At 44.9% G+C, this 11,330-nt stretch overlaps 1 protein-coding gene across 1 annotated transcript; it reads right to left on the minus strand.

Annotated features, from left to right (window-relative positions):
- Positions 1–2,102: 2,102 nt before the first annotated feature.
- Positions 2,103–11,086, minus strand: LOC120945728 (serine/threonine-protein kinase SBK1-like). Its single transcript, XM_040360097.1, has 4 exons — positions 11,020–11,086; positions 8,970–9,146; positions 4,619–4,821; positions 2,103–2,912 (listed from the first exon to the last, which is right to left on the minus strand). The coding sequence occupies exons 1-4, from the start codon at positions 11,084–11,086 to the stop codon at positions 2,103–2,105; spliced, it is 1,257 nt and encodes a 418-aa protein (XP_040216031.1).
- Positions 11,087–11,330: the final 244 nt, after the last annotated feature.

An 11,330-nucleotide genomic window follows, 5' to 3' on the forward strand; every position in this document is an offset into this window, starting at 1 on the left:
CGGGCCATTCAAAACTGGATCGTGGCCCGTGGGCCGGACTTTGGACATGCCTGGTTTAGAGCTAGGATTTTTTTTTAGATCTGAAGAAGGAGGGACAACTGAGGAGAACAGAGGGATTTAGTTCCAAAAAATGGGCAATCCCTCTAAACAAGGGAATGTTAGGAGCTAGGCATTAAAAAAAGAAGCCATGACTTTAATCTCAAATTAAACTCAGTGGCGGATATCGTGCTGCAAAAAGTAATGACTTCATACTACACAGAACTGCTAATGTGTCATGGCCATAAAAAAATGTGGCTACCACAAACTACATAAATAGCTGGATTCATAAAGACCGCCGCATCTTTAACCGGTTGCCGACCGCCACATGTATATGTACGTCCACAGAATGGCACGTACAGGCATATGGGCGTACATGTATGTCCCCGCCTTTCCGCGGGTCAGGGGTCCGATCAGGACCCCCCCTGTAACATGCGGCGGTCGGCTATTCCTTTCTAGCCGCCCCCTCGCGATCGCTCCCCGGAGCTGAAGAACGGGGAGAGCCGTATGTAAACATGGCTTCCCCGTGCTTCACTGTGGCGGCGTATCGATCGAGTGATCCCTTTTATAGGGAGACACGATCGATGACGTCACACCTACAGCCACACCCCCCTACAGTTGTAAACACACACTAGGTGAACCCTAACTCCTACAGCGCCCCCCTGTGGTTAACTCCCAAACTGCAACTGTCATTTTCACAATAAAGAATGCAATTTAAATGCATTTTTTGCTGTGAAAATGACAACGGTCCCAAAAATGTGTCAAAATTGTCCGAAGTGTCCGCCATAATGTCGCAGTCACGAAAAAAATTGCTGATCGCCGCCATTAGTAGTAATTTTTTTTTTTTTTTTATAAAAATATCCCCTATTTTGTAAACGCTATAAATTTTGCGCAAACCAATCGATAAACGCTTATTGCGATTTTTTCTACCAAAAATATGTAGAAGAATACGTATCGGCCTAAACTGAGGAAAAAAAAATGTTTTAGATATGTTTTTGGGGGATATTTATTATAGCAAAAAGTAAAAAATATTGCATTTTTTTCAAAATTGTCGCTCTATTTTTGTTTATAGCGCAAAAAATAAAAACCGCAGAGGTGATCAAATACCACCAAAAGAAAGCTCTATTTGTGGGAAAAAAAGGACGCCATTTTTGTTTGGGAGCCACGTCGCACGACTGCGCAATTGTCTGTTAAAGCAGCGCAGTGCCGAATCGCAAAACCTGGCTTGGGCATTTAGCTGCCTAAAGGTCCGGGGCTTAACCGGTTAAGGTGGCGTAGCGTATCATATTTACGCTACGCCGCCTTAAGTTAGATAGGCAAGTACTGTATTCACAAAGTACTTGCCTCCTGACTTACGGCGGCGTAGCGTAAATGTGGCCGGCATAAGCGCGCCTAATTCAAAATAGGCTGAGGGGGTGTGTTTTATGTCAATGGGGGGTGACCCGACGTGATTGAGTTTTTTTATGAACGGCACATGCGCCGTCCTTGTACATATCCCAGTGTGCATTGCGGCAAAGTACGCCGCAAGGACGTATTGGTTTCGACGTGGACGTAAATTACGTCCAGCCCTATTCACGGACGACTTACGCAAACGACGTAAAATTTTCAAATTTAGACGCGGGAACGACGGCCATACTTAACATTGGCTACGCCACCTAGGGGGCATGTTTATCTTTAGGCGGCGTATCTCTTACGGAAACGGCGTATCTTTACTGCGACGGGCAGACGTACGTTCGTGAATCGGCGTATCTATGCATTTACATATTCTACGCCGAACTCAACGGAAGCGCCACCTAGCGGCCAGCCGAAATATTGCACCCTAAGATACGACGGCGCAAGCCGTCGTATCTTAGATAGGTTTGAGTGTATCTCAGTTTGAGAATACACTTAAACTTAGGACGGTGCAGATTCCGAGTTAGGTCGGCGTATCTACTGATTCGCCGGCCTAACTCTTTCTGAATCCACCTAATAGAATCTTGTGACCTCTTTACTCCCTCAATAAATTCACATACCTGAAAAATGTGACCATATGCGATGTTCTTTCAGGAGTAGCCATCAATTCACCTTCACTCGATATCTACCTCTGCACCAACATGTAGAGAGAACTCCTCATCATATATGATCAGTGCTTCTTCCGTGTTCTCCTTCTGTGGCTCTGAAGTCATCTCCGACTGAGATGCAGACGTGTCTATAATCAAAAAAGAAGACGTGGAGCTCAGAGATGATGTGATGGAAATGTCGCTCCTTGAACTGTTCAGATAGGAAGTTTCACACAAGGATTCATCAGAAGGTTTGGAAGAACTGCTTTCCATGGGATCCGATTCCTCATCCCTTACTGTTTTTTTTACTTTCCAGGTTTCACCCATGTAATTTAGGACTTCCGTACTCGGACTTCTTTTAGTAGAGTCAATGGCCAACAGATCAATGAACATCCTTCGTATCCCAGTGGGAATTTCTCTCCATGCTTCGGGAGGATTATCCACCTCAAAATTCTTCTGCCAGACAACAAAACTTTTAAAATCGGCATCGTCAGGGAGGGTGTCCTGCCATGGAAACTCCCCCGTGAGCAGAACGTAGATGGTGACACCAAACGCCCACACATCAAGACTGCCATCTACAACCAGTCCATTTAGAGGGGAAATGTCATACATATCTCGAGGTCTGTAGGGTTTGCTGCCACACTTGAATCTAATCACTGTCCCCGTGACCTTAGCAAGGCCAAAGTCTGTGAGCTTAATGGAATGGCACTCCTTATCAAACACTAAAACGTTGTCTGGCTTCACATCCATGTGTACCAGTCCTTTCACCGCTATGAATTCCAGAGCACTGGAGATCTGAAGGGCACATCTCTTTGCCACATCTTCTGGAATTCCCACCTAAAAACAGAGAAAATTATTATTAGTATTATTATTATTTTACAGGATTTATATAGCGTCAACAGTTTGTGCAGAGCTTTACAACATCAGGGAAGACAGTACAGTTACAGAAGGGATCAGAGGGCCCTGCTCGTTAGCGCATACAATCTAGAAGGGAGGGTCAAGTGGAAGAAAGGGTAGTAGATGTGGGGGATGATCAGATGGACAAAATTAAAGTACAGTTGTTAGGTGTGGGTAGGATAGGCTTCTCTGAAAAGGAGGGTTTTCAGGGATCCTCTAAAACATGGGTGCTCAACCTGTGGCTCTCCAGCTGTTGCGGAACTACAATTCCCATGAGGCATTGCAAGCCGCTGACAGGTACAAGCATGTCTCCCAAAGGCTGAGGCATTATGGGAATTGTAGTTTTGCAACAGCTGGAGAGCCACAGGTTGAGCACCCATGTAAAAAGCTAATAGAGAAGGAGATAGACAGACAGATTGGGGTAAGGAGTTCCATAGGCTTGGAGAGGCTCTGGAAAAGTCCTGGAAACGAGCATGAGAGGAGGTGATGAGAGAGCTAGAGAGCAGGAGGTCTTGAGAAGAATGAAGAGAACGATTAGGTTGGTATTTAGATACTAGGGGCCAGATTCACATAGAATCCGCGGTGGCATAGCGTAAGCCATTTACACTACGTCACCGCAACTTACTGGAGCAAGTGCCGTATTCTCAAAGCACTTGCTCCGTAATTTGCGGCGGCATAGTGTAAATGGCCCGGCGTAAGGCCGCATAATTCAAAGGGGGAGGCTTGTATTTAAATTAAGCGCGCCCCCGCGCCGATCGAACTGCGGATGCGCCAGCCGTAAAAATAGCTCAGTGCGCATGCTCCAACTCACGTCGGAAGACGTCAATGAAGCCGAAGTGAGCGTAATTTCCGCAAATCCCTATTCGCGAACGACTTAGGAAAACGACGTAAAAAATTCAAATTTTGTCGCAAGAACGACGGCCATACTTAACATTGGCTGCACCTCATAGAAGCAGGGGTAACTATACGCCGGGAAAACCCTTACGTAAACAGCATAAAGTGACTGCGTCGGGCCCGCGTACGTTCGTGAATTGGCGTATCTCGCTGATTTACATATTCTCGCCGTAAATCAGCGAGAACGCCCCCAGCGGCCATTTTAAAATTGCAGTTAAGATCCGACGGTGTAACACAGTTACACCTGTCGGATCTTAGGCATATCTATGAATCAGTCGCATAGATACGACCGACGCAACTGAGATTTGCGTATCTCTATGTGAATCTGGCCCTAAGTCAGTGATGTAGCTGGGGGCAGAGTTGTGGATGGCTTTGTAGGTAATTGTTAGTATTTTGAATTTAATTCATTGGATGAGCGGAAGCCAGTGGAGGGATTGACAGAGAGGAGCAGCAGAGACAGAGCGGTTGGTAAGGTGGATGAGTCTGGCAGCAGCATTCATGATAGACTGAATGGGGGGATAGAGTATGCAGCGGTAAGCCAATGAGAAGGGAGTTGCAGTAATCGAGGCGAGAGATGACCAGGGAGTGAATGAAGAGCTTTGTTGTGTCATTGGTTAGAAAGGGGCGTATTTTGGAGATGTTGCGGAGGTTGAGGCGGCAAGATTTAATGAAAATGAAATCAAATAACTAAAATGTCTGTTACAAAACTTGGAAAAACATATTTGGCCATAATAATATCTTAACATACTTACACATGATACAATCAGAGAGTACAGATCACCAATAGGTGCCAGTTCTTGGGTAAAGACGTAGCAGCTGATGGTGGTGAAGATGGTCTCACAGGTTCCGATGATGTTGGGATGAGAAGAAAGTAGGAATGAAATGCTAAACTCTCGGAGGAAAGACTCCCGGCTGGTTTTACTTTTATCCATGACTTTCAAAGCCATTCTTCGACCTGTGAAAAATAAAATATAACTTGGATTAAGAATACAGAAAATTTTAGGTGGCAATTTTTTTTACGCTCATTTGAAAATCTCAAACATCATAATAAGATCTGCTGCTTCCAGGTTGATAAAGTTTTATGCTGCATTTAACCTCTTGACCACTGGGCACTTAAACCCCCTTCCTAACCAGACCAATTTTCAGCTTTCGGTGCTCTCACAATTTGAATGACAATAACTCAGTCATACAACATTGTGCCCATCTGAAATTTGTATCCTTTTTTTCCCACAAATAGAGCTTTCTTTTGGTGGTATTTGATCACCTCTGGGTTTTTTATTTTTTGCGCTATAAAAGAAAAAACACTGAAAATTCTGTAAAAATAAAAAAAATTCTTGTTTCTGTCATATTAGCAGGTATTGCGGAGTATGGGGGGTTATTGCAGAGTATGGGGGGTTATTGCAGAGTATGGGGGGTTATTGCAGAGTATGGGGGGTTATTGCAGAGTATGGGGGGTTATTGCAGAGTATGGGGGGTTATTGCAGAGTATGGGGGTTATTGCAGAGTATGGGGGGTATTGCAGAGTATGGGAGGTATTGCAGAGTATGGGGGGTATTGCAGAGTATGGGGGGTATTGCAGAGTATTGGGGGTATTGCAGAGTATTGGGGGTATTGCAGAGTATGGGGGGTATTGCAGAGTATGGGGGGTATTGCAGAGTATGGGGGGTATTGCAGAGTCTTCTAGACCCGGCGCTCACAGATGATTCCGGGAGCGCGCCCCAGGGGGCGCGCGAGTGAAGGATTCTGGGAGGACGTCCCAGGGACATCCTCCCAGAATAACTCCACTGCGCTGTAGACGTCTTTTGTCTATGGCGCGGTGGGAAAGTGGTTAAAGCTAAACTTCAGCTTTACCAGCAATTAGCAGACCGTTGTATGGGAACCTCTCCTGTACTGAAATTTCTTACTACATTTTCACTGCACACTGAGATTCTCACAATGTGCATTGGAAGCTTCAGCAAGCCAGACAGAGCCAACCTCATTTCTTGGCTGGAAGACGTTGAGCATTATATCCTCCCCAGCCTTACTGCTCCTAACTTATTCCTTGCATTCATTGGATTTCTGTTTGCTTTAGCCCAGCTCACACTGATGCGCAGGGATGGACTGGCCATTGGGACTACAGGGAGTTTCCCGGTGGGCCGATGGCTCAGTGGGCCGGCTTCAGTGACAGCGGACCGCCTCCCCCCTCCATCTCTCCCTCCCCGCAGCGCTCACCTCCTCTCCCTCCCCACAGCACTCACCTGGGGGGAACAAAGAAGCAGGGGGGACGACAGAGGAGCATGACAGCGGACTCAACAGCTATGGCCTGGGAGTTTCTCACTTCTGCTTAATCTTGTCCCATGGGGGGGCACCGAACTGATTCTTTGCCCCGGGTGAAATAATGTCTAGCTTTGCCACTGGTACTGCCTATAAGAGTACCAGTACCAGCCGTTCTACTCTAATAAATAGAACGGCTAGTGGCTAGTGAAGGGGGAGAGGGGACTTGGGTGGCCAGGGGGGTTCGGGAGTTGTCCGGCCACCATGGGAGAGACCTGTCAAAGTGGGCCAGTCTGGATGAAGTCCAGGGCCAAATTTCTGTCCCAGTCCAGCCCTGCTGATGCGGCAATCACTCCGACTTTGGAGAACTCGTCGCATCGGACGTCGGACCTCATTATGAGCAATTGAACTGTTATAATTGCTGCAACTTGAGTTTCTCCGACTTAGAAAAAGTTTCCTGCACTACTTTAGCAGGACTTGCATGTGACTTCTTTAACAGAAGCCAATGCAAGTCAGACCAAAAGTCGCGCTGGGGTCCAACTTGGAAGCTGCAGGCAATGTGAACCCGGGCTAAATCCTTAGAATCAGCACCACATGTGATGTTGGACAGTCTGCATACAAATACAGCCTGTCCGGGAATTCGCATTCCTCCAGACAGATATGTACCCATCAAAACATTTTGATATTTGCATAACTGATCCCAAGAGTAAGCCCAATTCTTAGTTCCCCAAATAATTTTACCAGCATGAATTCATATTTTAAGCTTTCTTAACCACTTCCTGCCCGGCCTATAGCAGAATGACGGCCGGGGGTGGTGGTTCAGTTATCCTGACTGGGCAGCATATAACGTCCAGCAGGATAACTGCCAGTGCATGCATCGCCGGGCGACCGGAGGTGCAGCGTCAGTCTGACACACCACTACACCGATCTCAGAGGCTCTTTACCACGTGATCAGCCTGATCAGAATGTAAACAGGAAGAGCCGTTTATCGGCTTTTGCTCACTTTGAGGCCCTGTACACACGATCAGTCCAAACTGATGAAAACGGACTGAAGTTCAGTTTCATCAGTCCAAACCTACCGTGTGTACGGCCCATCAGACTTTTGTCCTTCAGACCAAAGTTTTAAAACTTGCTTTAAAATCAGACTGATGACCGATCGGTCAAAACCAATGGTTAGTACGCAAAAGCATTGGTTCAAAACCCGCGCATGCTCAGAATCAAGTCGACGCATGCTTGGAAGCATTGAACTTCGTTTTTTTAGCATGTCGTCGTGTTTTACGTCATCGCGTTGGACTCAATTGGATTTTGAACTGGTGGTGTGTAGGCACATCAGACCATCAGTCCATCAGATCATCAGCCTTCAGTCCATTTTCATCAGTTTGGACTGATCGGGCCATAACCTATGTGATTTAAGATCTGCCGCCGCAAGTTTTAGAGGCAAGTGGGTAATTCACAAAACACTTACCTCAAAACTTGCGGCGGCGTATCGTTAATCCTCTGGCGGAATTCAAATTCCGCGGCTAGGGGGAGTGTATTATTTAAATCAGGCGCGTCCCCGCGCCGATTTAACTGCGCATGGGCCGTCCGTGAATTTTCCCGGCGTGCATTGCTCCCAATGACGTCGCTAGGACGTCATTGGTTTCGGCGTGAGCGCAACTTGCGTCCATCGGTTTTGTGAATCGACGTACGCAAACGACGTAAAATTTCAAAAATTGACATGGGAACGACAACCATACTTAACATTGGCTGTGCCTCATAGAAGCAAGGGTAACTATACACCGGGAAAACCCTTACGTAAACACCCTAAAGTGACTGCGTCGGGCCCGCATACGTTTGTGAATTGGCGTATCTCGCTGATTTACATATTCTCGGCGTAAATCAGCGAGAACGCCCCCAGCGGCCATTTTTAAATTGCAGTTAGGATCCGACAGTGTAAGTCACTTACACCTGTCGGATCTTAAACATATCTATGCGTAATTGATTCTATGAATCAGGCGCATAGATACGACCGGCCAAACTCAGAGATACAACGGTGTATCAGGAGATACACCATCATATCTCTATGTGAATCTGGCCCATCATGTGTACAAGGCCTGACAGATGCGAATAGAGGAGAGCCGATCGGTGGCTCTCCTGACAGGGGGGGGGGTCTGCGCTAATTGTTTATCAGCGCAGCTCCCCGTGGATGCCCACACTGGACCACCAAGGATGCCTGCAGGACCACCAGGGAAGCCCCCAATATGTGGATGGCCAGGTATGGCCACCAGGGATGCCACAGTGTGCCCAATTTATGCCAATCAGTGCCCACAAATGGGCACTGACTGGCACCATTATAAATGCCTGCCAGATCAGTGATGCCCAGCAGTACCACCCATCAGTGCCATCCATAAGTGTCCATCCATGCCACCTATAAATGCCCATCGGTGCCGCATATCATTGCCCATCAGTGCTGCACACCAGTGCTGCCTATCTGTGCCACCTTATTAGTGCCCATCAGTACAGCCTCATCAGTGAAGGAGGAAACATACTTAACATACTTAAAAAAAAATCAGAAAATTTCAGAAAAAATTGTTTTTCCTTGTTTCTATTATAAAATGTTGTTATTTGTTGCGCAAAAAATAAAAAATTCCAGCAGTGATCAAATACCACCAAAAGAAAGCTCTATTTGTGGGAACAAAAATTTGTTTGGGTACAGTGTAGCATGGCCGCGCAATTGTCATTCAAAGTGTGACAGCGCTGAAAACTAAAAATTGGCCTTGGCAGGAAAGAGGTGTAAGTGCCCGGTATCGAAGTGGTTAAATAAATATTTGTAGTTAGTATTGAAATTGTGATTTATATTAATTCACTGACCTGTTTTTCTGTCACTTGCCAGGTAGACTTTTCCAAAGCCTCCTTCTCCAAGTTCCTTCACAATGATGAAGTGATCTGGAAGGTCCAACTGATGTAGTTTTCGTGAATGAAAGGAGATCATTCTGTCCAAAACACATCTCACCTCATGGGCAACGGAGGCCATTGTATCCTGGAGAGCTAAAAAACAAGAGAGAACTTGTTACAGAATTCATAATTGTTTAAGAAAAACTATTAGACATTTGTGAGATGTAATTAATGTCACCTGCAGTTATACGACTATAAATATGAAATGCTCAATAGACTTTGACATCTAAAACTGATGGTCACCAGGCACAACCCGCCACACTTGAAGTCCCACCACTGCGCTTACAGATCAAGTGAATTATATTTCATTAGAGCTGCCACTTTAAAAATAAAGAATGTGAATAGTATTTTTTAAAACTATCAAATCAGTGTAAAAAATAAGCGGCGCTTAACAGCTTAAGGACCGCCTAACGCCGATATATGTTGGCAGAATGGCACAAGCACGTACCTGTACGTCGCCTTTAAGAGCCCAGCCATGGGCCACATGCGCGCCGCCGGCGGTGCGCTCGTGACCCGGTTCAAAGCTCCGTGACTGGACCCGTGACCCGATCACCGCCGGTGTCCCGCGATCGGTCACAGGAGCTGAAGAACGGGGAGAGGTGTGTGTAAACACACCTTCCCCGTTCTTCTCTGTGGCCTGTTATAGGGAACGACGATCAGTGACGTCATGCCTACAGCCCCGCCCCCCTACAGTAAGAATCACTCCCTTAGGGCACACTTAACCCCTTAGCGCCCCCTTGTGGTTAACCCCTTCATTGCCAGTGTAACATTGCCAAAATACAGCCGCCAGACTTGTGACTGGGAAAAAAACATGGGAATCAATCTCACCTTCACTGAGAACCCTTCATTGGTTACCAGTAAAAGACAGAATTGCTTTTAAAGCACTCTGTCTAACGCATAGATGTATCCATGGGAATGCTCCCCATTATCTATGCGAAAAAATAAAAGCTCATAATCCCAATCGCGTTCTACGATCCACCAATCAAAATCTACTCCAGATACCGAAAGCCAGATACAAGTCCAAAGGAGATAGAAGATTCGCGGTCCAAGGGCCTAGACTATGGAATGCTTTACCAACCAGCATTCGGTTGGAGGAAAACCACTTATCAAAAGAGATGAGTTTTGATCTTTCTCCTGAATGCTATCAAAAGAGTCAGGTACATCAAGCGCCCAGAGGCGATTTAGTTCGCATGTGCTGCGCTATAAGTTTTCATTCATTCATTAATGTTCACAGTAATCACAGTGCATTTCTATAGCACTTTTCGCTGTGAAAATGACAATGGTCCCAAAAATGAGTCAAAAATGTGTGATGTGTCCGCCATAATGTCGCAGTCACGAAAAAAATAATCGCTGGTCGCCACCATTACTAGTAAAAAAAAAAATATTTATAAAAATGCCATAAAACTATCCCCTATTTTGTAAACGATATAACTTTCGCGCAAACCAATCAGTTAACACTTATTGCGATTTGTTTACCAAAAATAAGTAGAAGACAACGTATCGGCCTAAACTGAGGAAATTTTTTTTTATATATATATATATATATATATATATATATATATATATATATATATATATATATATATATATATATATATATATATATATATATATATATTTGGGGATATTTATTATAGCAAAAAGTAAAAAAAATATTAAATTTTTTTCAAAATGTTTGCTCTATTTTTGTTTATAGCGCAAAAACAAAAAAGTACACAGTGGGGACAAGGTATATTTTTTCTTTTAGACTTAAAGCATTTGTTCTATAGCCCCACTGAACCAGTGAGTTCAATTGTGTTTTGTAAGGTTCTGTTGGGTCAGATCCCGATCTCTTGTAAGTAGATTGGTCTCCCAATAATTCCAACAACTGATTATGGTAGAAAGCTTTGTCCATCACCACTACCCCCCCCCCCTTTATCAGCTGGTCGAACAATAATGTTTTTTCCATCTTCTAAAGATCTAATACCTTCTTTAATACACTCCGGGTTGACTCTCTTTTTTGGGGTGAGTTCTTCAATATCCTTCAAAACCATATGTTTAAAAACCTCAATAAAGTGATTATTTGAGTTTTGGGGATTAAATATTGGTTTGTTTTTTCAGACCGCTATCTATTCTATCTGGCACATTGTTGGCTCTAATTACAGGCCTAGTAGGGTGACTTAAAAAATATTTTTCATATCCAAAGTCCGTATGAATTTATGTGCATCAATGTATACCTCAAATGTATTCATAGTTTCCTTAGGTGCACACTTTAAACCCAAGTTTAATGTGCTGAGC

Source organism: Rana temporaria, chromosome 1 (assembly GCF_905171775.1).
Source record: "Rana temporaria chromosome 1, aRanTem1.1, whole genome shotgun sequence".
NCBI classification, from domain to species: Eukaryota; Metazoa; Chordata; class Amphibia; order Anura; family Ranidae; genus Rana; species Rana temporaria.

Bases quoted from the DNA above. Each gene is read 5' to 3' on its own strand.
- LOC120945728 (XM_040360097.1), bottom strand. From the start codon at position 11,086: ATGGTTTTGAAGGATATTGAAGAACTCACCCCAAAAAAGAGAGTCAAC. The intron at 9,147-11,019 runs GTATTAGATCTT...CTTGTTTTTTAG, and splicing joins CCCGGAGTGTATTAAAGAAG to CTCTCCAGGATACAATGGCC. The intron at 2,913-4,618 runs GTAAGTATGTTA...CTCTGTTTTTAG, and splicing joins ACTCTCTGATTGTATCATGT to GTGGGAATTCCAGAAGATGT.